Source organism: Nannospalax galili, unplaced genomic scaffold (assembly GCF_000622305.1).
Source record: "Nannospalax galili isolate Female #2095 unplaced genomic scaffold, S.galili_v1.0 scaffold599, whole genome shotgun sequence".
Lineage (NCBI taxonomy): Eukaryota > Metazoa > Chordata > Mammalia > Rodentia > Spalacidae > Nannospalax > Nannospalax galili.
Window position 1 is genome coordinate 1,849,111 of NW_008343079.1, and position 27,849 is coordinate 1,876,959.

Sequence of the window (27,849 nt, forward strand, 5' to 3'; positions counted from 1 at the left end):
TATCTATCCTACACAAATTTTTACATACTCACTCTGAATATGGATCCCACCACACTTTATACTGCTTGACCCAAAAAAACCCCAGAGACTGAAATCCAATGCAGATGATGATCTGAGACAAAACGGAGAAGAGTAGAGCCCCAGATATAAGACCTGAAGGTGGTCTTTGGGCCACGAGATCTTTCCAGGCAGGATTTAAACTCACTATATCAGAAAGAAAAAGATAAAAAGTTTGTATCCAGACTATTCACATAATGAAATTCACTTAAAGCTTCCAAAATTCTGGTTTTCTGTCACATATTTAAATAGTGGAAACACTAGTACAAATAAAAAATATAGTAATTCTAAACCAAGGTGTAATCATGTATGCATACAATGCCAGCACTGGGAAGCTAAGAGAGGAGGATCACAAGCTCTCAAGGCCATACCATATATAAGACCATGCCATAACATAACATAAAAATGGAAATCTAATTAAAATAGTGTTTCCCCTCTAAAGAATTTACTACTAATGGTTTGAGGCAATACAAAGGAAAGTTCTAGTCTGTTTTTCCTTTGATAATTAATAACTTAAGAAAAGTTACACTCAGCCTGTCAAAATTCTGCTTTCATTCATTGGTTCTATCACCTACAAAGGATTTTCTAACTCAGCAATTCTCAAGCAGATGATTTTGCATACCCACGGCACTTTTGGCAAGGTCTATAGTTACTTTTAGTTGTTAGAAGGCCATCTGTATATCAAAGCATGAAGGTCAATGTAGAAAAAAGCTCTCCATAAAGAATTAATCTGACTAAAACATAATTAAGGCCAGGCTCTCTGCTTGGTAAATCTAACAATCCTTATATCAGCAATTTTCCTTAAATAAGAGCTTTTACTTATTTCCCAAGTATGTATTTATTTCTGATATGGACAGATTTGCGAATTTCTATTTATTTCAATAGTCCACACACCATTACCAGCTGCTTATCTTGTTAGAATGACCAATACTGGCATAAACTAAGATCTTGGGCCTCCACTTATATGATACATACAGGGAAACATCATATGATAGATCAGCCCTGTGAAATTCCTTCTAAAAATTATGTTCTTTAGCCCAAGTCTCTATCATCAATATCAAGTCATGTTGTCTCCACAAGACTGAAGGACTATCTTGAACTTAAACTGACCAGATTATGTGGCAGTGACTGTGCTTTATCAGGTTATTCTTACTGATGCTACTCAAACTGATTTTTCAGATGATGGCTGAGAAGCTTTAAAAAAATAAGTGACAGGTACAACAACAGAAAAAAACCAAAGCAGAAAACACTAAAGAGGCAAGAAAACGGAATAAAACTTATGAGTTGATTATATCCAACTTCCAATGTAGGGAGTAAATGAGGACTAATATTTCAGAAATGTCAGCAAACAAATGGGGCAAAATCTAAACAGTAAAAAGAAGAACATTCACAGGAAAACTGAAGTATAAGCTACTTACAATGGCTGATGCAAAGTTGCCAGATTTTAATAAATCATCAGAATTCCATATTTTGAAATTTAAAAAAAAAAAAAAAAAAAAAAAAAGGAAAATACTCACTTGTAAATACCACTACCAAAATGATTGCCAGATCAATGAAGAGAAACTGAAAATCTCCCAGGTTACTTAAGATCTACAAAAGTAATTTTAAACAGTGTTTAGAAACTATTTTTATACCACTGCTTCAGTTTATAGTTTTGTTTTTCCCAATAATGACAACTTCAAAATGATACTTGAACCTGCTTAAAAACTAAAATATGTTTGCCTCTGAAATCAATCGATAATTAACATATTTACAAACATTTGACCTAATGTTAGTATAAAAGGCATGTCTTTAAAATATATCCAGCAAATAATTTTGGCAAAAAGAAGATACAAATGTAAAAAAAATTTTATGAATATATGAGCAACAGTACTCTTAAAACACTAAGATATCTCATCTCCCCAGCCCCCAAAAGGAAAAACTACTCAAAATAGGCAACATTTTACTTAGACACACACACACACACACACGCACACTTCTCTCTCTCTCTGTGGTTGTGTGTGTGTGTATAAAATCAATACTCTCAAATGTCAATATCTTGAAGCTTTAAACAATCCCAGCACTGGAGCTGGAGAGATGGCTCACTGGTTAAGAACACTAAGTTCTTACAGAAGACCTGGGTTCAAATCCTAGCACCCACATGGCAGCTAACAAATATCCATAACTCCAGTTCCAGGGGATCCAACAGCCTCTTCTGTCCTCCGTGGGCATTGTACGACACGGGTACACTTACCTACATGCAGGCAATACACACATACACATAAAATAAATATTAAAAAAAAATCCTAGCACTAGGGAGGTGAAGGTAAGATCAGGATTTGAAGGTCCTCCTCAACTACATTATGAATTTGAAGCCAGCCTGGAAAACACGTGATCCTGTCTCAAAAGAAACAGAGCCAATCTACAGTATAAAGTAAAAAGAAGACAACTTTCTTCAGAAAGCTTTAGCCATGTTGTTGGCGTTAATAAACATGCTTTCCAAATTAATGACACTTTCAATCTGCTATTGAAACGTCGATATCTCAAGATAAATTTACAAATACTATATAAATTTCATCATTAATGGATGTATTCAAAAACCAAAGATACATGCTCAACATCTTTGGTGCCTTAACATTTTTAAGAACATATCTGTGCAAAATGCTAATACAAACATATCTGTGCACAGTGCTAATACTCACAGAATACAGGAGAGTAACACTGAAGTACTGTATGATGCTGTACAGTGCCATAAATTTAAACACACAGAAGGATGTCATTAAAGCAGCACGGCCTTCCCTGGAAAGAGAAATTTAGCATGTAAATAACAGTACCTTCATTCATAACAGTACCTAACATTCAACAGTTAAAGCAAAGTGCTCTGCCAAAGCAGAGCTGAAAGAGCATCAATCTGCTAATAAGTTACAGTTCAAATGCACTTCCAAACATTAAAACAACTTCATATTGTTCTTTACAACAATTTACCCAATTATATTATAAGTGCAAGATATAAAGAAATTATAAGAAAAATTCCAATTTCCATTACCTGATAAGGTTTGGCACACAGGAAATACTGGGAGTTTTAGAGGTAAAAGGAGATGCCACTGAAGCTTCAAGCTCAGATAAGGAAATGCCACCATGTGCCCTCTTCAAAGCCTAAATCATTTCAAGAGACTGATTAAGTTTTGCGACTGTGGCTTAGGATAAAGAAATAAAAAAATAAATGACAGAAACTGTACTTACACCACAATCATTTGCACCATCACCGCACATCCCAACAAAGTAACTAAAAACAAAGAGATTTTAATTTCTTACGTTAACACAACGAAAAGATTCTCCAACATATTACGGAAAGCTAACAGACTCCTGAATGAAACAAATAAATCTTTCCATTATTATAACGATCACAGGCATGATGTTCTGCTGCCAGCACTGGCCTGAAACTGGAATGACCCAGTTGCTTGTTTCTGTCAGTATATGGACAAATCATTTTAGTGTCAATTTCCTCATCTTCAGAGCAAAGGGCTTGAGCCTGTGTATTTTTCTAGCACACTTTTTGGGTTCAGTGTAGATCTGCCTCTTAAAGATGTGAAAAAAACGTGTTACTGAAATTTCAAAGTCATGAGCCAGGTGTAATATCACACATCTATAATCCCAGCATTTGGGAGTCAGAGGTAGGAGGAGTAAGAGTTCAAGGTCATCCTCGGCTACACAGGAAGCTGAAGACCAGCTTGGGCTGAGGCTCTGTCTCAAAAACAAAAAACAATACACCCAACCCTCCCCACTCCCTAATAAAATTATAAAGTTACTTCTATCTCTGAAGAAAGAACCTTGCAGACTTGAGAAATAGGGCAAGGTTCCATTCCCAGCCACAATTATCTCTAACTCTAGTTTCAGGGGATCTGACTCCCTCTTCTGGTCTCCATGGGCACTGCCCATGTGTGGTGCAATTGCATACATGCAGACAAAACACTCATACACACAAAATAAATCACTGGGAGTGGTGGGGCAGGCCTTTAAATTAAAGCACTCAGGAGGCAGAGGCAGGTGGATCTCTGAGTACAAGGCCAGTCAGGGCTGCATAGTGAAACTCTATCTTAAAATAATTGTTTATTTTGGGCTGGAGAGATTGCTCAGCAGTTAAGAACACTGTTCTTACAGAAGACCTGGGTTCGAATCCCAGTACCCACATGGCAGCTAACAACTGTCCGTAACTCCAGTTCCAGGGGATCCAATAGTCTCTTCTGTTTTCCACAGGCATTGCACAACATGGGTGCACTTACCTACATGCAGGCAATACACACATATACATAAAATAATAAAATATTTTTAAAAATTCATTTGAAAAAACTTTGAGAGTAAAAAAAACACCTTAATTCATATAAAAAAAGAACTGTGGATATTTATACTTCAGCCAAATAAACAGGCTTATGAGCCCATTTATTTTAAAGATACTTAGTTTTCACCTATCTTTTTGCTTGTTTTTTTTTAAGACAGGGGCTCCTATAGCCCCAGCTGGCCTGGAATTCCCTATGTAGATCAGGCTGGCCTCAAACTAGATCTGCCTGCCTCTGTTTCCCAAGTGTTAGAACTAAAGACTTGCCTCACCCCAGTTCTCGCCTATCTTATGTAACAATTTTTTTTAAATGTATAAATATACACGCAGTTTGAGTATCCCTTATCAAACTATTGGAACAAGAGTCATTTCAGATTTTGAAATCTTTGCTCCAAATTCTATTGTGCCTCTCAAACAGTTTCTGATTTTCAAGTTATTTCAGATTTCTGATGTTTGGATTAAGAATGCTCAATATATACATAAGAAATATTAGTTACTATTACGGGTGTAAAAATGAAATTATAACTCATCAAAAAACCAACCACCAACAAAAAAAACCTTAAAAAAAAAAAAATCCATCACCACTTACTCTACATTCTGCAATGCTTCTACTAATTGTGTCTTCTGATCAGGTGCCATACGGGCAAACACAGTGCCGTGCAACATCAACTAGAAAATAGAGAAATTTTAAGAAATACTGTTCACAATACGCTCATGAACACATCCATTAATTCTTAATTCATAGTACTTACCTTAGGAACAAGGTCTTGAAAATGCTCCAGTATTACTGAAAATGATTTTCCATTCATTGCAAAATGGTAACGTGTCAATTGAAGATCCTCTAAGCTATCATGGACCAATTTAATTGGAATAGCCTGTGCATGAGACATTCAAAAAAATACTTAGGCAGTCAAAACAAATAATTCAACACTATGTTAAATACACTTGTTCCAAAATTGAATTATTTCACATTGTAAATCAGAGCATTAAAACCTAAACATTTGTTCAAAGAAAAGTCTAAAATATTCACTCAAAAAGATAAAACAAGAAAAATTAAGGCTAAATCATCAGAGCTAGGGATGATGGCATGTGTCTATAATCCAAGCACTAAGGAGGTGGATGCAAGACCATCAGGTACTCAAGGTCACCCTCTGCTACATAGCAGTTCAAGGCCAACTTGAGCTACATGAGATCCTAACTCAAAACCCCCAAAAGACTAAACATCAGCTTTAATTTGAATGATCCACGAATTTAATTATTATGGACTATCTGAATCATTTATTGATAATTACCATTTCAAAATAAGAGTATTTGGGATTCTCATACTTTGAAACTAAGGTTTTCAATTTTGACTATCAAAATTTCGACACTGAAGACTTGTCCTAATGAATCAGAATCTCTGGTGATAGCCCAGGCTTCTGTAACTATTTTTCATATTGGATTTTTATGTAGCATCTTCTGTTTTTCAAACTAAAGTCAAACAAGCAAGCTTTAATTAGGAGAAACTTAATATTGCTATTGCCTTAATTAGGAGAAACTTAATATTGCTATTACCTCTGAGTCAATTGCTGATGAATCACTGCACTGTGTCAGGGAGTCCGCATAATGCCAATTGATCTTGGCAACTTTCCCATCCTTTGGAGGTAATGCTTCAGCAATAATAACTTTATCCTGAGGTAGAATCATTCCACAGTCTCTGGCCACAGAGACAGCAGTCAACATGTTATCACCTAATTTTCAAAATATTTAAAACACATTAAGATTGAAATGGAAACATGAATGTATCAAACAAGTACTGAGCATCTATTACAGTCTCTTTGGGAGGAGCAAAATGAGGATAACTAGGTTCACAAGATGGCTCAGCAGGAAAGGCACTCTGCCACCAAGCTGGATGAGCAGATCTCAATTCCCTGGAACTCACATGGAAAGAAAGAACTGATTTCCCAGTTGGCAAGTTGTGCATGAGCACACATAAATAAATGCAAAAAAAAATTTTTTTTTAATGTTTATGAGGAAGAAAAAGGGGATAATGTGTATGGACTTTACCCTTGGGAGTTATAAAATACTCAATTAGAGCGTACTTATTAAAATGAAATCTCAAATAATGGAAGCACATATATGCTAAATGGGTAAAATATTCTACCCCCCAATGTTTTTAAATTAAAAAAAAAATTATTTATTTTTATGTGTATGAAGAATGTTTTGCCTGCATGTAAGTGCACCCATGTCATGCAATGCCTTCAGAGGACAGAAGAGGGTGTAACTGGATGTCTCATTTTGTAGTCCAGGCTGGTTTTGAACTTGCAATCCTTTTCCCTCAGTCTCCCAAACACTGAGATTACAGGCTTAGCTCATGCCCACAATTTTAAAATATGAATGTCTTTCAACTTTGTACTATGTGTCCCACAGCATAAGGCAGAGTGCAACATACAGAGCGAATCCTTATAAACATCTTTTGAAATAACCTAGGAGAATGACTGGTTGTCTGTGTGTAAGAAGCACTAGTATAGTATCACAGAAGAGGATAAATTATAAAAGGCCAATTACATGAAAAAAAGTCAAGAAAGGTCATAAGACCAGATGGTTTAATAAGAAAACAGACTTCTCTGTCAAGAGAAGGAAAGAATCAAAGAAAAGGACAAGAGAAAGGCAGTATCTGGAGATCCCACTGGAGATCCCATTGCTACTAGAACTTAAGGGCAAGACATTTATTCTAATTTCCTATACTATCTTCCAAAGAAGTCCTTCTTAAGGCCACCAGAACACAAAGCAATGCTGTATGACGAAAAACAGGGAGGAAGAGAAATAGGTAGAAAGTACCTTGAAGGAAATGACAGCACAAGGAATGGTATCTGGAATGGTATTTAGAGCCACAAAGCATACTATTGGATGGCTCTCGGCACACAAAATATACTCATGCTTTTTCCATCTAAATTTTATTGAACATACAAATGCCACAAGTGAGTACCTTAAATCTGATTATTTTTCTGAGAAACAGAGGAGCTATAATTTTACATAGCTTTGGAAGAGAAATTATCTAGTATTAACAACAGTACCAACATGCCAAGAAGAATCATTCAGATGTAGTAGTTAAGAAACAACCCTCCAAAAAAGTTCTTTTCACTGTAGTAATTTAAACCAGGAACATAAATACTCTACATATAAAAATCTAATCTAGGGGCTGACAAAGATGGCTCAGTAGGTAAAGGCATCTGCCTCCCAGCCTGACAACATGATTTTGATCCATGGGATTTACATGACAGAAAGAGAACAAACTCCATAAGCTGTTCTCTGACCTTGTGCATGCACACACAATACACAAATCAAATGCAATGGAAAAAAAAATCCAGTCTACTAAAAAGCTTCTAGTAATAATTTTCTATATATATGTCAATACTAAAAATTGTAAAGGGTTCCAAAATGAACAAAATGTACCTTATCCTCAAGAACTTTATATTCTAGAAAACATTTGTAGATAATTTACACAACACAAGGTACAATAAGAAATTAAATACAGGCTGGAGAGATGGCTCAGCAATTAAGAGCACTGAGTGTTCTTGCAGAGGACCCAGGTTCAATTCCCAGCACCCTCACGGTGGCTAATAACCATCTGTAACTCCAGTTCGAAGGGATCCAACGCCCTCAAACGGGTACACTTACACACATGCAGGCAATACATTCATACACATAAAGAAAATAAAAATAACAAAAAAATAAAATTAAAGAGTGACAACAAGGAACAGAATTAAAATTTTTAGTGTTCCCTTCACTGACTATACTTTCTATAACATACTAAAACTCAAAACTGAGGACTGCAGGTCCACAGACCACTGTATAATAATGTGCTTTCAGAACTGACCATCCCTCAATATTACATAATTTGAACTCTTAAGAGTCCCACTCACTTTTTTTCTGTGTTCTTTTTTTTTTTGGTCTTTTTGAGACAGGATCTCCCTGTAGCCCCAGCTGTCCTGGAACTCACTATGTAGACCAGGCTAGCCTGGAACTCACAGAGATCTGCCTGCCTCTGTCTCCCAAGTGCTGGGATTTTCTGTGTTTTTTAATAAATCTAACCTGTGACCATGACAGTGCGAATGTTGGCTTTATGCAAATCTTCAAGTACTGCAGGTGTTTCTTGTTTTAATTTGTTCTGCATTATAATTAAGCCCATAAAATCCATGTTGTTTTCAATGGCATCTCTGCAGGAAAAGAATTGGACACATAATGGTTTAATTAGGACAAAAGATGTATTGACAATGCAATTTAAAATATCCTTGAGCTATAAAGTATCATATTTTACATTCTGAATAAACCTGTGTACATTTATCAATTCGGTATCTCCAAAAACTTAAATCTGGAAAAAATAATTTCCAAGACATATATTTTGGTATACTGAAATAAAAATTTACCCTTTGAAACATGAAATACAAAGGTTATTTGGAAATGTCTATCTTTGTAAAACATAAAACAGTTCTGGCACTAAAGAGGCATGACTCATATTTTATTCTAAAGTATGTAAGCATGAATCTTCACTGCTATTCCTCATAAATAGCCTAGTTTAAACATTAACAGAATAGAGAAGGGGACAGACTCTATCAGAAGTACATTAGGTACACTTATAACAGATTTTTTTTATTAAAGTCTTGATCAAGTCTATAGATTTTTCTATAAAAATTCTTTATCCTAGCAATGTGATAAAAAGAACCAGTACAACAATGAGCTCTACTCAGTACACAGCTATGTCTTTTAGAATAGTGATAACCAATAGTTATCAAAATGCTATTCTTCAAATTGTTGAGCATCAAGTATGCACAAGCACCACATAAGTCCCTAAGGTCAATGATGAAAGACATTCCTCAATTTTTTAATTTTATTTATTTAATGTGTATGCGTGTATTGCCTGCATGTAGGTAAGTGCACCCATGTCGTGCAATGCCCAAGGAGGTCAGAAGAGGCTGTTGGATCCCGAGACTGGAGTTACAGACAGTTGTTAGCTGCCATGTAAGTGCTGGGATTTGAACCCACATGTTCTGCAAGTGTTCTGCAAGAACAACCAGTGTTCTTAACCACTAAGCCATCTCTCCAGCCCCCATTCCTCAATTATTAAGACTCTCTTTGTGGAGAAACAAGACATCCAACCAGAGACATGAATGCAAAAACATATACTTTAGCACTATAATGGTGATGACATTCAGTGACAGGCACTTCCCTATAAAACCTCAAGCTACTAAAATTATTCCATAGGAATAACTTTTATCAACAAGGAAAGGATGTCTAAAGTTAAAAACTAAAACTTCAGACTTGTTATGACCAAAGTGCTGGGGTTGGGCTCAATCAAAAAAGTGCTGGCCATGAAGAATGAGCATGAAGACTTTATCTGGGTCCCCAGAACCAACATAAAAAGTCAGGACTGGTGGTACACAACTGTAACCCTATTGCTGGGGTGAAGAGACAGGAGGATCCCTGGAGCTTGCTAGCCAGTTAACCTTGCTACATCACTGAGTTTCAGGTTGAGAGACTGTGTTTCAAACATTCAGGTATGGAGTGACAGAGGAATATGCCCAACATCAACCTCCAGCCTAGGCCCACATACAAACACATGCTTACAACATAAGTACATGAATTCAACAATAAAGGGGCCCGAACATACCTTTATGAAACCTAAACGTTTTGGAAATACCTACTTCATAGTAAGTCCACTCAGGAGAGTCTTACAGAGCACTCAGGAGGAAATTTAAAAATGAGTTATGACTACAGTTGATGGAAGGGGATGAGGATAGAAAAAGTGAGAGGGAAAGGGAAAGTAAAGGACATCTGAGATCTGATTGTCTTCAAAGCACAAAGTTGTACCAATGTGACACTACTGTGTCAAGAGCACTGGACCACATTCCAATGGGGCTTTACTTTCTGGTTTCCTAACTCTGTTATGACTGACAAATTTCATGGATACTTTGTATTCAACAAATTGTACAATTCTCAAAATATAAAAATTTAAGCAATATGAGAAATGCGAAAGCCTACTGCTATAAGGCAGAAACACATAGAAGGTCTTAGCTGAAGGAAAAGGAATAGAGAAAGTTAATTGGGGCATGGGGGGAGGAAGCTGTTACAGAAATGGTTCAGCAGTTAAGAGCATTGGCTGCTCTGGCAGAGGAGCCTGGTTTGGTTCCCAGCACCCACATGGAGGCTAACAACCATCCATAACTCCAGATTCTAGGGACTGCAAAACAGAGATGCACTTACACGCATGCAGACAAAACATTACATGCAAAAAATAAATTTAAAAAATTTAAAGTTAATAGGGAGTTCTAGACAAGATGTTACAGAGTATTCAGGAAAGTTAAAGTGAGTGTCACTACTGACAGGATGTTCTGCGCAAAAGGTACAGTCTATTCAAAGACGTGAAAGGGTGTCTAAATAGGACAAGCTCAAGAACAATATGCAACAAACAATTGTTTTTAAGGAAGAAATGGCGATGAAAGGATGAATGCTTTACAAAGAGAAGAAAAACTTATACGCTCTTTGTAGGAATTAGGCTTTATTATATATCTGTGGTTCCCAAAGAGATATAGGCATCAGTTCACTAGGTTTTTGTTTTGTTGTTGCTGTTTTTGAACCTCACTCATGTGCAGCCTACTCCAAAACAACGCAAAACTATCAGGACAATCAATGTTCTTTTCTGATTATAAAATATTAAACACAGCATGAAATATTCCTAAACTAAAACATTATCCTCATAGGGTAAGTCCATTATCAGTTACAATAACAAAATCCTTAATGTGATGGTTAGTGTTAATTGTCAATCTGGCAAAAACCTAGAATCACCTGGGAGACAAGACTCTGAACATGCCTGTGGGGCTTTTTCTTATGTTAATGGAGGTAGGAGGACAAGCCTATTGTGAGTGGCACCATTCCCTGGCTGGAATCCTACCTAGACTGTAAAAATGGACAAAGGGAACTGATCAACAGCCAATATAGTCATCTCTCTGCCTCCTGTTTGCAGATGTGATGTGAACAGATGCTTCAGATCTTGACTTGCCTGCCATAACACTGTACCCTGAACTGGGCCTAAAATAAACCCTTTTTTCCTAAAGCTGCTTTTGTCAGAGTATTTTACATAGCAACAGGAAACAAAACCAAGACAAATGTGAAACCCATACATATACATAATAAGAAAAGTGACACCAGTAATGTCATTTGGCAGAGGGTAGAAAGAAATGTGAAGAAAGGCTACTGGGTTTGTGACTCATGAAACTGACCAAATTAGCATTTGGTTCCACTGGGCAGTATTTTTAAAAAATTACTTATTTTACTGTATGTGTGTAAGTGTACGGTTGCATGTAAGTAAGCTCACCCATGTCGTATAATACCTGCAGAGGTCAGAAGAGGACACCAGATCCCCTGGAACTGGAATTAACAGATGGTTGTTAGCCACCATCTGGGTGCTGAGAACTAAACCCAGGTCTTCTGCAAGAGCAACTAGTGCTCTTAACTGCTGAGCCATCTCTCTAGTCCTGGATAGTATCTTTTATGGAAAATAAAAAGAAGAATCATTTACTGTTCCTAAAACATGCCTGGCACACAGTAAGAAGCTGATAAGAATTCAGTTCCAGGGGATCCAACACCCTCTTCTGGCCTCCACAGGCAGTGCATTCTTCTACCTCTTTACACATATAAACATAATTTTAAAATAAAAATTTTTTAGAAACTTTAAAAAAGAATCTGATGACAATTTAACAAACTACAAGTACTTCCAAAGAGTTGTGAAGAAAAAGTCATTTCAGTAATATAAACACACACACATGCACAAAGTCAATATAGAAGTAAAGGCAAAACTGAAGTTTTAACCCGAACTCCTAAAGCATTAAATATGCTTTCACACATTCAATATTTATTAAACACACAATTACATGAAACTGCTATACTATAAATAACTTGTAAGAATACAGTGGTACATTAGTGGAACTGTGAGAAAGTAACTCAGACTCACCTGCTAATATGTTGCACTTTATGCCATGTCAGTCTTGACTCCAATTTTCTGTGTGCAAGAGCAATCACACGGAAGCCCTGTTTGGTATAATCTTCTAAAACTTTCTCAAAATCCACTGGAACTTTAAAAACAAAAAGTAAACTTGATTTCAGAACTACTTTTAGAAGTTCACGGAGACACCAGGATTTCTTGAGCCTGGTCATTTCCTCACCTGTCTCAGGTTTGCAAAGACTGGCAATGACCTCAGGGGCTCCTTTCATGTAGGCGTCCATTTTCTTATCGCCCAGCACCCTTGCAACCACACTCATACGTTGTAAAGCAGAAGAAAATGGGAACTGGCGAACAATTCCTATCTCATAAATAGCCTATTTAATTTCAAAAGATGTGCAGAGGATTTATTACTCCTTAAGAATAAAAGCAAAGGTACTCATCTAAAAAGAAAACAGTCTTCACTTACTGGAAGTTCAAACAGCTCCTAAAGACAAGAGAAGAAAAGTACAGATTAGTCCATTAATACACACCAGCTAGAAAAAAAAGAACCACAAAGTATAGTAGAAGATAAGAACGATGATTATTTCCAAGTCAGAATCTAAGATTCCCTCTATACCACCTCCCTTTAAAAGGTACATCCTTAGGGAACAGCTCCATAGTGGAGCACCTGCCCAGCATAGCGTGCAAAAGGCCTGAGATTCAAAACTGACACATTAAATGCTAAAATAAATGAGGGGGGAAAACTGAAAAATTTACCTAAAACTAATAAAAGTCCCCTTTTATAAATTCTTTTTAGGAAATTCTACGAATACAGATAATTTTTAAAAAGGCAATTAAATAAATCATAAAGCACTAAAGCTATTCAGTAAATAGGAAAAAAACATAATGACGATAAAAAAATCTCAATGTTTAATAGAGAATGGTTATTTTTTTTTTTGATAAATGTGGTTAAAATACTTGCATCTGCATGAGAGTAAAATAAAATATTTGACCTCTAGCAACAAGCATCCACTATGTTTTCCAGCATTTAAGTAACTTTATACCATTTCTTGATTTCTTGCAGGTGTAGATTCAGGAAGCAGCTGTTTGGAAGGACGAACCACAGTGGGCATAATTCGATTATGAAGAGCTGTTTCTTCTTCAGTTGCTTCTTCAAGAATCTAAAAAGAAAATATTCAAAACATCACTTTGTAAAATTACAAAGAAGTTCTATTTTTAAGTGGAATATTTAAAAAAGAATGGCTGCCAACAGACAAATGAGCACTACTAGATTATTCATGTAAATAAAACAAAATCTAAAAAGAGCTAGTTAGATACTTGGCAATCCATGGGCAAGTAGAGACAGAACTTGGAAGTAGAATAAAGAAACAGACATAAACACCATTCATTCATTGCTACAATCTGTTGGGTTTAGAGACTACTTCTGGAAAACAGATTGTTGTCAGTTTTAAGTATTTTCAGTCTATAATCTGAAAATGCCTGATGGTGCATACCTATATAATCCCAGCACTCAGGAGCCAAAGGCAGGAGAATCAAGAGTTTAAGGCCAACCTTGGCTACAACCTGCACTTGCAGCCACCCTAGGCTACATAAGACCCTTTCTTAAACAAATGGAATTCAAATATGGGTTAGCAGATCCAAATGTAGAAAATGGGCCGTACTAATGTGTTTTGAGCCTTATTATGAACTCATGAACACTTCAAGTTAAGCCATTAAGCCACAACTCCTTGAAATTCATGTTAAAATAACACTTGAGAGTCAGCAAGATGGCTCAGGAGATAAAGACATTTGTCACACAGACCTGTCAACCTGAGTTTGATCCCAAGATCCTACAGTGGAAGGAGACACACAAGTCTCAAAAGTTGTTCTCTGACCTCAACATATGTGTCATGGGACACACATGCCTATACATACACACCAAAAAAAACCAAAAAAACAAAAAGCAAAAACATTAAAAATTTAAGAAGCACCAAACATTTCAGAGGGTTGTAACAGACTAAATCCCCGAGAAACAGACAGTCACTGATGCATAATCAAGATGGGACACTTCCTATTTCTTCTTGGTCTAAGACAGAAAACCTGTGAGGTCTTTTCTGGTGGCAAATGACACACCCTTTCCAGACAAGTTCAGGTAAGACCAAGGCTGGTCCTGAATGTACCTTAGTTTGAAGCTGCAGCTTACTGGCTATCTCTTCTTTAAAATGACTAACCCAAAATTAGGGGTGGGGAACTGACAAAAAACACTTAAAAGGCCAGGTCCAAGCTGTTGGACTTTTTGGCTTCTCAATCCCCTCTTAACTTGTGCAAAGTTTTTTCTCTCCATGTCTCTGTTACCCACTGCTTTCTGCTGTGTCTGATATTTCTTTTTTTCCTGCCATTCAATTCTGCAATTGGCTGATCAAGACCCCCTAGATGGTAATAGGGCGAAGTAAAAAAAAACTTCAAATGTACCAAGGATTTAAAGGTCAGTGGAAGAATGTGTACCTACTGTATACAAGGCAACAAAAAGAAAAAATAAAGTCAAGCAAAATCCTGTATTACATACACATAAAGAGAAAAATTAGGTACTTTAAAATCAGTAACTGGAAGGAATATTAATGAAAAAATTGTGGGGAAAACTTTAAATAATTAGCCAAATTTATGCAATTGCACATTTTCCCAACTCAGAAACTGGAATGTATTTTACATTATATTACATTAATCACAGCAAGTAAAGTAGCAGTGGTGCCTGGTTATGTGAAATCACTCTACTGCTGTGAAAGTTTCACCAAGATCAAGCATCAACACATTTCAAGGACAACAAAATAGGGTGTTACATCATTTACTTATGTTACCATTTTTTTTCCCTGAAGATCAACTACTAAGCACTAAAGCCTATTGAAAATATTAACAAGGACTGGGCATGGCTGGAGCACACTTTTAATTCTAGAGGCAGAGGCAGTCTGGTCTACACAGTGAGTTCCAGGCCAGCTGGGGCTCAGGGAGACCCTATCTCAAAAAATAATCAAAAATAATTAACGAACAAACGTTAGACAACCAGGGCTGGAGAGATGGCTCAGCAGTTAAGAACACTGACTGTTCTTGCAGAAGACCTGGGTTCAAGTCTCAGCACCCACATGGCAGCTAACAACTATACGTAACTCCAGTTCCAGGGGATTCGACAGCTTCTTCTTGCACAACATGGGTGCACTTATCTACATGCAGGCAATACACGCATACACATAATAAAAATAAATAAAAATTAAAAAAAAAAAGTTAGACAACCACCCCCGAAAAAAAAAATCAGAAAGAGCAAATAAAGCAAATCAGTACTGGAGACTGATTTCAAATACAGAAAAAGGAAATAAGGGATAAGGGAGTCTTTCTCTAGATACAAATATCCCAACAGGAATAAATGGTGTAATAATGAGGGCTAGCATTTCAAATCAAAATTCTTGTGTAATTATGGTGTAAGTGAGGAAAGTGACTGAAAGTCTAGGTCTACTGTTGTTCCTTTGAAACTGAAAAGTGCCTGTTATGGGACCCTACCCTTAGCACACACAAAACCCTAGTTAGTCTTCACATTCAGTGTGACACTTCTCAGAAAACATAGCAATACATATGTAAGAAAAGACTAAAATTTCTCTGCAGCTAGCCAAAATTACAAAAGCACACCTCTCTCAATCCCCATGCGTATGTTACTGAAGACTGAATCCAGACCCCTATGCATTTAGATAATACTCTCCCACTGAGGTACAGCCCCAGAACTTTGTTTGTTCTTTTATTTTTTTCATTAAATTGCCTGAGCAGGCCTGGTACTTTGGATCCTCCTGCCTCAGCCTCTGAAGTAGCTGGGCTCATAAGCCTATGCCACCAGGCCCTGCGAGACCAGGAGAGTTTCATCCAGAGGAGTAATGAAAATCGAAATAAAGAAAAAACAACAACAATGAAAAACACACACAAGAAAAAAATAAAGACAGAAAAGACAAGAAAAGGAAATAAATTTTTCCCTAGAGAAAATGGCAGAAAGGAACTTACTTTTTTGACAGGTCTCATACAACGCAGGTTGACCTCACACTCCCTATTGTAGCAAAGAATAATCTTGAACTTCCAATTTTGTTTTTATTTATTAGTATTAGGTGTTTTGCATCTGCAACGTATGCAAGTGTACCATATGTATACAATGGAGGATGAAGAGAGCATCATATCCCCTGAAGCTGGAATTACAGACAGTTCTAAGCTGTAAAGTGTGTGCTGGGTACTGAAACCTTGCTCTGCAAGAGCACCCAGTGTTGTTAACTGCTGAGCCATCTTTCCAGCCCGGTTTCTTAAAGTTAGACCTTGAGCTTCTGATCCTCCTACCTCCACATCCCCAGTGCTGGGATTACAGGCATGTGCCACCACTGCTGGTTTTATATGGTACTGGAAATTGAATCCAGGGCTTCATGCATGCAAGGCAAGCATTCTACCAACTGACCCATATCTTCAGTTCCAGAAGGGAACTTTCTACAAAAGAACTTAATGGTGTAAAATAGTAACCAGAGCACATAAGCTGTTATTCACAAATCATCCATGGCAAAAACAGAACACCAGAGAGAGAGAGAGAGAGAGAGAGAGAGAGAGAGAGAGAGTTAGTTTTGTGAATAAATGTAGAAGACAGAACAAAAGAACACTAAAAACATGGTTACTTTATACATTTACCTATGCCTACAAATTATGTCATCAGGACCATCTTATTGACATCTAGTCTACTGCCTTGAATTGTGGCACTCTCTTCATTGTAAAAAGCAAGGGCCCGAGTTGTTAGTCTCTCCTAAAGATGTTTAAGAACTGGACATGGTGACACACACCTATTAATCCCAGAGCCTGGAAGCTGTAGGCATGAGGACCAGAGTTCAGGGTTATCCTTGGCTCCATAGTGAGTTCAAGGCCAGCCTGGGCTACATGTCTCAAAAATTAAAAAAAAAAAGTGTTTAAATACATTAATTTAATAAATTAAACAGGTGCTTTCTGTATAAATATCCAGTGACTTAATATTAACTATTATAGTTAATGCTTTTTGTAGTTTTAAGAAGCTACCATTAAAACTCACAGAAATAATCCTCCTGTGAGGTAAATTTTTACTGTATTTTCCTGAAGTTACTTATACTTTGAAATGTTGAACTTAGCTGGTGTGGTGGCACAAATTGGTACTTCTAGCACTTGGGAGCATGAGACAGGAGGACCTTAGGTTCATGTCCAGCCTAGTCTACACATCAAGACCAGGGGGCAAAGGGCAGGGGCCGCACTGGGAATGTAGCTCAGTTCTGTTGGTAGTGTTTTCCTAAAACGCACAAAGCCCTGGGTTCAACCCCCAGTTCCACATAAACTAAGGGGTCATGGCCCATGCCAGTACTCAGGAAGTGGAAGCAGGAAGATCAGAAATTCAAGATTATTCTCAACTACCCGGCTGTGCTTGAGGTGGGTGCAGGCTACATGAAACCCCACATCAAAAACAAAAAGTTTGAACTTACCCATCCAATGGCTTCAAACATTTTCAAATCAAGTGGGTCACCAGAAAGAACTCCTTCAATTTTTGTAAGGGAATGACAAGTAGCCATGCAAGCAACAAACTGAGATTTTACCAACATCTCACTGCAAACACTCTCTTCTGGTAAAAGAAATCTACATAGAAAATATACACTGAATTAGAGTCATCAATCTACAGAGTCAAGCCAACACTTTAATACACCTTTCCAGATTTTGTAATAAAAATAAATAAATAAAGCCAACCAAGCATGGTGGTGAATCTCTGTAATCCCAGCACTTGGGAGGATCAGGAATTCAAGGCCAGCCTGAAATACGTAAGATCCTGTCTTAAAAAAAAAAAAATCTTCTAAGCCTAGGTGCAGTAATACAGGTACACGAGGAGAGGTGGGCAAATTTAATTAAATGTTCAGAGTCATCCTGGCCCATACAATGAATTCAAGCCAGAGCTGACAATAAGAGACCCCTATCTAGGGGATCCAATGCCCTCTTCTGACCTCCATGAGCACTTCATGACATGGGTGCATTTACACACATGCAGGCAATACACTTATACACATAAAAATAATAAATATTTTCAAAAAAGAGAGATCCCTGTCTAAAAAAACTCAGGGCTTAGTTACCTCCCTACAAGTTATGAAGTATTTATTATGTTACTATGTACTGCTCTAAGCAGTTTATATATATTGACTCATTTAATTTTTGCTTTAGTTTTTGTCCTCCCCTCCCCATACTAGGTATTAAAGTCAGGGCCTCAAAAATGCTAGGCAAGTGCTCTAATCCTGAACTATATCCCCAGGCTAGTAAGGTATTTTATTATTCCCACTGTATATAAGGAGACTGAAGCTGAGTGGCTAAGTAGCTTGTTCCAGGTTACACAACCTGCAATAGCAAATTTAGTCTCAGGCATCTCCCCAGGGACCCCACCCCACCCTGTCACACCTTTTGAGCCAGGCTCATGTAATCCAAGTAGGCCTTGAACTTGTGTAGCTGAAGAGTGACCATAAATTCCTAACATCCTGTCTCTGCCTCCCAAGTGCTGAGATAACAGGCATGTGTTACCACATCTGTCCTTTATCCCATTCATAAGTTCAGTTCTAGGGGATTCAACACCCTCTTCTGTCCTCCATGAGTACTGCACAACTGCACAACATGGGTACACTCATATATATGCAGGCAATATACTCAAACACATAAAAATTTAAAAATAAATGGACTAATGAACAGAACAGACAGTTCTCAAAATAAGAAGTATCAATGGCCAATGAATACTTGGAAAAGTAACATCTTTAGCCAGCAGAGAAATGCAAATCAAAACTATATATGAGATTCCACCTTATCCCCAGTCAGAGTGCTATCACCAGCAAAATAAACAACAGATGCTGGTGAAGATGTGGAGAAAGAGAAACTCCTATAAACTACTGGTGGGAATATAAATTTCTGCAGCCACTATGGAAATCAATATAGAGGTCCCTCATGAAACTAAACCTAGAACTACTATAGACCCAGTTACAGCACTCTTGGATATACATCCAAAGCTAAGCCAACATAAAACTTGTCTATGCATGTTTATTGATGCACTATTCCCAACAGCTAGAAAATGGAATTGCCTAGATTATATTTCAACAGAATAAAGAAAATGTAGTACAAATGGAGTTTTATTCAGTCATAAAGGAAAAATACATTGGGACATATGCAAGAAAATGGAAATTACTGTGTAATGCAAAATAAGCCAGACTCAGAAAGACAAATACGACATTTTCTATCGTATGAGAAACCTAAATTAAAGTTGTGTGTTCGTGTATATCATGAAACTAGAAAGGGGATCATGAGAGGAGCTCCTAGGGAGGAAAAGCAAGAGAGTAACGCAACATATGTGACATGAAAACAAAAGGTGGGATTATCTGGGGAGAGGAAGGGAATATGTGTGTGGAAGGCACAGGGGAGAGAAGTGAGGGAGAGGAATGAACTAGAAAAAAGTACACATATGAACGAAAGTGCCATAATGAAGCCCATTACTTTGTATGCTAACTTTAATTTTTTAATTAAAAAAAAAAAAATAGGGCTGAGATGGATCAGCAGGTCAAGGTTCTTGCCACCACACCTAACATCCTGAGTTCAATCTCCAGAACCCACCCAGATGGAGACTCTAAGTTATGCCCTGACCTCCACACACCCACTGTGGAATGACCATGGCCACACATAAAATAAACAACACAAAAATTAAAAGCATATACGTAAAGCACATATAGCAAAATGTCAACTGTTTATAGTCTTGGTGGTGGGCACACAGGTGTCTGAATGTTGCATATGCTAAAATATTAATTAACTAATAAGCTATAAAATCTAGCTAATATTTACCGAGTATTTTCCACTCGTTGAATCCCCCACAGATCTAAGCCATCTTCAGTAAGAGTTCCAGTCTAAAATTTAAAGAAAGTACATAGGCATAAAGTAAAGATAATGCCTAAAAAAAAAACTAAGTCCCAAGACCCATACCAATAAAAATAATGCTCCATGCACACAATGGAGCACTACAATACAGTCCAAAAGAAAAGGAGAGGCAGGAGCTCTGTGTAATGACAGTGAATGACTTCCAAGACATATGGCTAATGTGAAAAACGGTGCAGTAGTCTCAGTATGGCTCCTTCAAGTGAAAGAGAAGAATGTACCTGTGTTGTCTATATCCACGTGCTTACACTGTGAAAAGAATGCATCTATCAACCTATCTATCAACCAATAAACAGTACTGGTTAACAATGCAACAGAATAGGGTTTAGGGAGCCAAAGGATTTTAACCAATACCAAGAGGAAAAGGTCAATTACAAGTAAATGGCTGTTTTCCTCAAAAAAACGGTTGGGTATTCAATGAAATTACAGAGTAAGCACTAAAAACATGTACTTAGTATTTACTATGATTTTTATTACTCGTATCTGTGGAGCCTTAAATTAAAATTACCTAAAAACACAAAAGACCACATGATTTGTACTTATTATCATGGTATCATATATTTTGCTACTGTTACATCTTAAACTACCTTTTCAGAGGTGGTATCATATCATGTTGCCCAAGTGGCATAGAACTTGTGGGCTTAAGCTATCTTCCTCCAAGAGACAGAGCGAGAGAGATGGGGAATATGGAGGAAAAACTTGAGAAAAATATTTAAAAATCAATATATGCAAAATAAGCTAAGGTAAAGAAAAATAAGCTAGGGTAAAGAAAAATCAGAGGAACAGTATAAAAAATTCATAAATATCAATAGCCAGGCGTGGTGGCGCACACCTTTAATCCCAGGACTTGGGAGGCAGACGCAGGTGGGTCTTTGTGAGTTCAAGGAAGGCCAGCCCAGTCTACATAGTGAGTTCCAGGACAGCTGGGGCTACAAGGAGACTGTCTCAATAAAAAGGAAAAAAAAAAAAAAGGAAAATATCAATATAAGAAACAATTATGAAACTGAACTAACCTTGTCAAAGCAAACAAGATTCAGCTGTCCACAAATATTTATCCTTTGGGGACTGATACAGAAAATCCCAACTTTTTTCAGCCTTCTCTGTGCATACACAATCCCAGCAGTCATTGCAGCAGGAAGTGCAGGTGGCACAGTAATTGTAATGATATCAAGAGATTTAATTATTATTTCCCCAACTTCTTCCTGTAGTTAACACAAAAATAAATGTCAATCTCACAATATTCAACTTACTAATTTAATGTGGAGGTTCCTTTAATGGAAAAGTAAAATAAGCATTTAAAACTTTTTTAAATTTATAAGCATAAACACACATCTCTATTTATTTATTTTTTTTTCATTCAAAAATTCTGCCAAAGGGCAGGGGAACATAGCCCAGTGGTAGAATGAATGCTTGCTTAATAGACATGGGGCCCTAGGTTCAATCCTCAGTGCAGGAGAAAAAAGGGAGAGAGAAAGGTCAGTGAAGTATCCAATGGATGAACAGAATAGCAGCAAAAGGAAACTTCTAATGGTTAAAGAATACTTGTCTTATTTTAATTTTTTTTGGTCTTTTTGAGACAGGGTTTCCCTGTAGTCCCACAGAGAACTCACAGAGATCCACCTGCCTCTGCCTCCGAAGTGCTGGGATTAAAGGCCTGCACCACCACACCCAGCAATAGCTTATATGACTACCTTCAAATCAAGTTCAACTATCAAATACTGTCTTACCCTACATGCACCTGTGCCAGTCTCCTAAGAGGCTAGAATGAAGAAATCAGATAAGGTCTCTTAGAAGAGCCTTCAATGAAATGTTTAAAAATACTTTAGTAAGACAAGAATGGTGGCACACACCTATAATACTAGCACTTGGAAGGCAGGAGGATTGTTTTGTGTTTAAGACCAGCCAGGAACAGGACAACACAGCAAGATCCTGTCTGTCTCAAAAACAAAACAAAAATGTTTTTTTGGTCTTTTTGAGACAGGGTCTCCCTGTAACCCCAGCTGACCTGAAACTCATTCTGTAGACCAGGCTGGGCTTGAACTCACAGAGATCTCCCTGACTCTGTCTCTCAAGTGCTGGGATTAAAGGCGGGCACCACCACACCAGATCACAAAACAAATTACTATTGAATATTTTATTCTATCCCAAAAATACGAAAGAAAAGTTTTTGGTGTGTGTTGAGGTTTTACATTGTAAACTGGAAAGTGAAAGACCATTTTAACCAGAGATTTAAAAAAAACTATCAAGTTATGATTGCAATGTTCTAGATTTGTGGGGTTTTGTTGTTGTTGAGACAGGGTTATGTAACCCAGGCTAAATTAGAGTTTTCAATTTTCCTGCCTAGGCTACCCAATATAGGTATGCTTTCTAATGTAAGACAAGTTCCATAGTTTCTTCAGTTAAATTAAAATTTCAGTTCTTCAGTCTCACTAGTCATACTTCAAGATACTCAACAGCCACATGAAATAATTAAAAATCAAACCACCGAAAGCATAATATACATACCTTGTTTAAAATGCTATTGATAATTGTGTAGATGAATCCAATGCCAGCCACTGCTACAAGACACAGTAGAAACAAGTAGGCATCTCTGTAGAGTTTAAAATCAGTTGGTTTGGGATATAGTATAGAACGAACAAGCTGTCCTTTAGAAGTACTAAATCCTTTAAAAATATTAAAGAGGAAAATTACTTATCTTTTTATGAAGATTATCTCCCCAAAGAGAATCCCTTTATAAACACTGGGTAGGTTTCAAATATGCTAAACCATCCAAGAGATGCTATCTACCTGTTCTAACTACTATGGCTTTCACAAGTTCTCCAGTGTAGAAACGGGTCTGAATAACAGTCGTCCCACAAAACAAAGTGTGGCGTTTATGTGTTTCTGGACTATATAATTCCTCTCCCATTCCTTTTACATCCACTGAAGGATTTGGCAAATTAGTCTTTGTCACTGGAACACTTTCTCCTATTTAAAAAAAAAAAAAAAATGAAATTTTAAAGAGCATAGAAATCAATGCCAAATACACAGTGGGAAAAAACAAATTGTGAAATACTCTAAATGTTACTAGTATTCCATGTAACAGTCAATAACTGCTCTCTATATGGACAACATAATCAATCAGCTTTTGTTCACCAATTTGGTTCATTTGAGAAATACCAAGTTCTATTTCTCACAGCAATTCCAGAGAGTGATTTGTGACCCAAAGATAATGAATGCCTGCCTTTCTTTGGATGACTGTTACTGAACTTCAAAATAATTTCAAGGACAAGTGGTTGGCAATAGGCCCAGCACAAGTTCTCATGGTCTTAGGAACTGAATTAAAAGTACTGTTACCTTGAGCACCCAGTAATGTGAAGAAATCATTAACCACCCCTAGACATACAGACACAGGCAGGCAGGCAGGCGGACACATGCCATGGTAACAGAGAAAAGGTATTTATTTGAGAGAAAAATAGAATGACTGGTATGGGGGTTCTTTCTTTTAAAATGTAATTCTCTGTAGCATTCTTGCCTAAGTGTATAGAAATACATGTGTAACATAGTGTTTTAAAGACAAGACCCAAAATATGTAGGAAAATCAGTATGATTTAAGACAGAAAGATCTACTTCAGGTTTGTGAATTTCAAGCAATGTCACTTTAAAGTCCACTACTTCCCAGTTTAAGAAAAATGTAAAAACCTAATTTATTGCCATTTTTTCCATAAAGAATACAGAAGCAAATCTGCTGTATTCTCTGTGGACAAAGGACTTCTTTCCTCCTCCCTTACTATAAGCCATTTCCCCATGTCTAAGGAGTAGCAAGAAGCCAGTCCAGGCATGCTCTCTGTACCAGAGTAATGGTTTAGCATTATAGTTTAGCTTAGAATGGGGCCTAAACACACACATACACATCATATTTAAAATTAATGACATAGTTAACTTTTAAAAAGTTTATACTACTTAATATTAATATCATCATAAACAAAAAAGCATGCTACTTGTTGATTCCACTTACCTGTTAACATGCTTTCATTTACGATGCAAGTACCACTAATAAGTACTGCATCACAAGGCATAACTGTCCCATTTAATGGAATGACCATGACATCTCCTGGCACAAGGTCTGTAGAAAAGATTTCTTCTACTTCTGAATTTAAAGAAAGAAAAGTTAAAAGAAAATATTTTTTAATTTGGAATAAAAATATAGCAAACAAATGATCTAACCAAAGGTCTCTCACTATCAGTTAGTTAGAAATATGAGATTAATATCCAAATCCTATTACATGGAGTGCTTTGATGAATGGGACTACATTAACAAAGCATGGTATGTCAGCTAACAGTTTACCTCTTGACAGTCTACCAACTGAGCACAGGTGATGCCAAGTCCCTCAGCGCACTCCCCAACTCTAACTGTTAATCATCAATATTAGCTATCAGCCATCTTGAAATACAAACATGAATTCATAAAGGAAATTCTGTTGAAACAGGCAAAATGAATTCACATTTCTTCACTCCACGGAAACAGAAGGAAATATGAAAAGGTTAAAATATTTTCTTTAAAATGGCATTGTTTTCTTTTGCTTGGTGCCACTATTTGTATGTCTCATATCTCACTCCTTCTCAGTATTCTTTAGTCATTTAAAATATTACGCATGTCAAGTAATGCTGGGTGTGGGAGAATAGTCCTGTATTCACAATGACTGCTTCGAGTTAGAGGATAGTTTGAGAACCTTGTCTAAAAAGCACCAAAAACCATGAGGTATTATAGTTCTGGCAATAATCCCAGCAACCTGGGGATCAGCAGCGGGAAAATCACAAGGTCAAGGTCACCCTCAGCTTAGACTACTTAAAAAAAATAACCTGCAAGTATGATTGCAGCTAACTGAGGGTATCCTCTCAGTGAGAGGAAGTGACCAGGAAAGAAGCAATCACTTGGATATAGTCTACAGAGTCAATGGAGACTGAACTGGGCACAGTGTATATCTGTAATAACAGGTACTTGGAAGCTTTAGGATGGCAAAGTTGAGGCCAGATTAGCCAATTTAGCAGTCTTACCTAGTTTTCTTAAAAAAAAAAATTTTTAAGGGGGTGGTAAGAGATGGTTCAGTGGTTAAGAACACTGCTGATCTTGTAGAGGACCTGGGTTCAATTCCCAGAACCCACGTGGCAGCTAACAATCATCCATATCTCCAGTTCCAGGAGAACCCAACGCCCTCTACTGACCTCCATGGGCATTGCAAGATACGGGTGCACTTACATGCAGGCAATACATTCATACACATAAAATAAAAAATATAAATATTTTTTTAAAGTGGTGGTGGAGCTGTGTGTGGTGGTGCACGCCTTTAATCCCAGCACTCAGGCAGAGGCAGGCAGATCTCTGTGAGTTCAAGGCCAGCCTGGTCTACATAGTGAGTTCCAGGACAGCTGAGGCTACAGGGAGACCCTGTCTCAAAAGACCCCTCTCTCCCCCAAAAAAATGGTGGTAGGAGAAGCTTGGTAATAAAACTGTTGTCTACCATTAAGTAGGAAGTGAGAGGATGGGAAGAAAAAAGGGAGAGAATATATAAAAATGAAGACTGATTTGGTATTCTGAAGAAATTAAAGTAGTTACTGCCTCCAAAGACTATGGTGCTATGCTATCTCTCCTTCCCTCTTCAACATCTCAGTAGGCAAACCTAGATGTTCCAGACATTCTCCTTACTAAAATCCCTGTTTGTCTTTCAGTATTTCCTGGGTACTTAAAAACCACCAATATCCATCCATCCATCCACCTTCCCTCATACCTCTGAGACTTCACATTCAACTATCATCAAATCTTGTTCAATGCCTACGTTTCAGTATCATTCAAACCCATTTTCTTTCTCATCATCATTGTAACTCCTATCTTGCTCCAGGTCATGTCTTCGGTATTGCTCTCTTCTAAATAAGTCTAAACATGGAAGGATTATTTGTTTCTTGCAAAGGACAAACAGGATCATGTCACTCCTCTACTTCAAGCCCTTTACTGGTTCCCATTGCCTTTTGGATACATCCAAATTCCTTAACTATGCCCCATTCATCATTTACTTGCTTCATGTGCCTTTGCTGAATTTCAGTTCTTACAATGACTACACAATCTTGAATTTCAGGCCCCTAGGTGTTTAATATCCTCTCCCCATCTACCAACTTATCATTTGTCCCTGTTTAGCTAATTCAAATACCACTTAAGACTTACTTCGAAGATGCCATTCCCAATGCTTTTATACACAAGTTCTCCCTAGGACTAAGTTCTCTCATCTCTGTACTTATCATACTTTGTTATTGTATATCTGTCTTTCCAACCAGACTTAACACCCAGAGAGAGTCTGGTACCTACCACACAGTACAAAAAAGATATATACAAATTTACATAAATGAACTTGACATAAACTCAGAAACCTAAATGGTTATTATCAATCCTTTAATCCAAAAATAAATAAATGTCTGGAGACATGGTTCAGTGGGTAAAGGAGCCTGCCTCCAAGCCTAATTGAAGGCTGAAGTCAAACCCACATGGTAAGGAGAGAACTGATTCCCATGAGCTGTCATTTGATCACATATATGTCATGGCATACAGATACATACACGTGTGTACACACACACACATACACTCACAAAATGGATTTACTTCATGAGCAATTAATGGGATTGGGGGGGCGTGCATTTGTTATTCTTTGAACCCTCACCTGAAGTACTTACCTTCATTTACTCTACAAACTGAAACTCTCACGGTACTATGAGCTGCCACCATGTCATGCAACATAACATATTGCTGAAAGAAAAGAATGAAATTAAATACTAACAAACATAAACCTATTCCTGAAGATACTAAAAGAGCAAGAATGCTAAAAAAAAAAAAAAAAAATGAGGTACATTACTGTGATTGATGTCTTATTGCTCTATCTTATATAAAAAGTCAAGAGTCAGGGGCTAGGGAGAGCATTCAGTGGATAAGGCTCTTACTTTTCGAGCTTAGATCCCAAACAACACTCATGAATATGTCAAGTGGGAGAGGCAGTCTGCCTATAATTCCAGCACTCAGAAGGCAGAGGCACCCAAGAGACAGATCCCCCCAGAGAATGCTGACTAGCCAAACTAGTCCAATCAGCAAGCTCTGGATTCAATTGAGATCCTACCTCAATGAGTAAGGTGGAGAGGGATCCAGGAAGACACCTCATGTCAAGTTGGGGCCTCCAGAAAAACTCAAATACACACACACATTCAAACAAGCATAAATGTACCCGACCATACCACACCACACCCACCCACCCCCACTCTTTCTCCCTCTCTCTAAAAAAAAAGGAAAAAGAAAAAAAGGATTCAAAAAGTATTGCTTTTACCTCAAAACAAGAAGCACTTTCAATGTGGCAGCCTTGAAAACAAGGGAACCATCCTTTCAGTATTCCACTCTTTAATAAGCAAATATAGATCCCTATGACATCTGAATGACTATGTAGTAATTTGACCCTAAAAATGTCTGTCTGAAGGAGGAACTCAGTGAGTTTCAACTCCAGTACCACAAAAAGTGAAAAAATAA

The 27,849-nt window shown here is 37.3% G+C and overlaps 1 protein-coding gene across 5 annotated transcripts in view; it reads right to left on the reverse strand.

Annotated features, from left to right (window-relative positions):
* Positions 1-27,849, reverse strand: part of Atp13a3 (ATPase 13A3) — a 90,178-nt gene that overhangs the window by 20,274 nt on the left and 42,055 nt on the right. For all 5 annotated transcript variants that reach the window (XM_017799623.2, XM_008839036.2, XM_008839035.2 and 2 more), the window contains 20 exons: positions 27,012-27,084; positions 24,307-24,438; positions 23,097-23,276; positions 22,815-22,972; positions 21,323-21,511; positions 20,220-20,281; positions 17,846-17,996; positions 13,397-13,513; positions 12,820-12,837; positions 12,574-12,727; positions 12,363-12,483; positions 8,447-8,571; positions 5,927-6,102; positions 5,125-5,247; positions 4,962-5,041; positions 3,280-3,322; positions 3,083-3,192; positions 2,739-2,835; positions 1,575-1,647; positions 33-204 (listed from right to left, as the gene is read on the reverse strand). In XM_017799623.2, the coding sequence (XP_017655112.1) occupies positions 33-204; positions 1,575-1,647; positions 2,739-2,835; positions 3,083-3,192; positions 3,280-3,322; positions 4,962-5,041; positions 5,125-5,247; positions 5,927-6,102; positions 8,447-8,571; positions 12,363-12,483; positions 12,574-12,727; positions 12,820-12,837; positions 13,397-13,513; positions 17,846-17,996; positions 20,220-20,281; positions 21,323-21,511; positions 22,815-22,972; positions 23,097-23,276; positions 24,307-24,438; positions 27,012-27,084 (2,354 nt within the window). The remainder of the gene's footprint in view (positions 1-32; positions 205-1,574; positions 1,648-2,738; positions 2,836-3,082; positions 3,193-3,279; positions 3,323-4,961; positions 5,042-5,124; positions 5,248-5,926; positions 6,103-8,446; positions 8,572-12,362; positions 12,484-12,573; positions 12,728-12,819; positions 12,838-13,396; positions 13,514-17,845; positions 17,997-20,219; positions 20,282-21,322; positions 21,512-22,814; positions 22,973-23,096; positions 23,277-24,306; positions 24,439-27,011; positions 27,085-27,849) is intronic.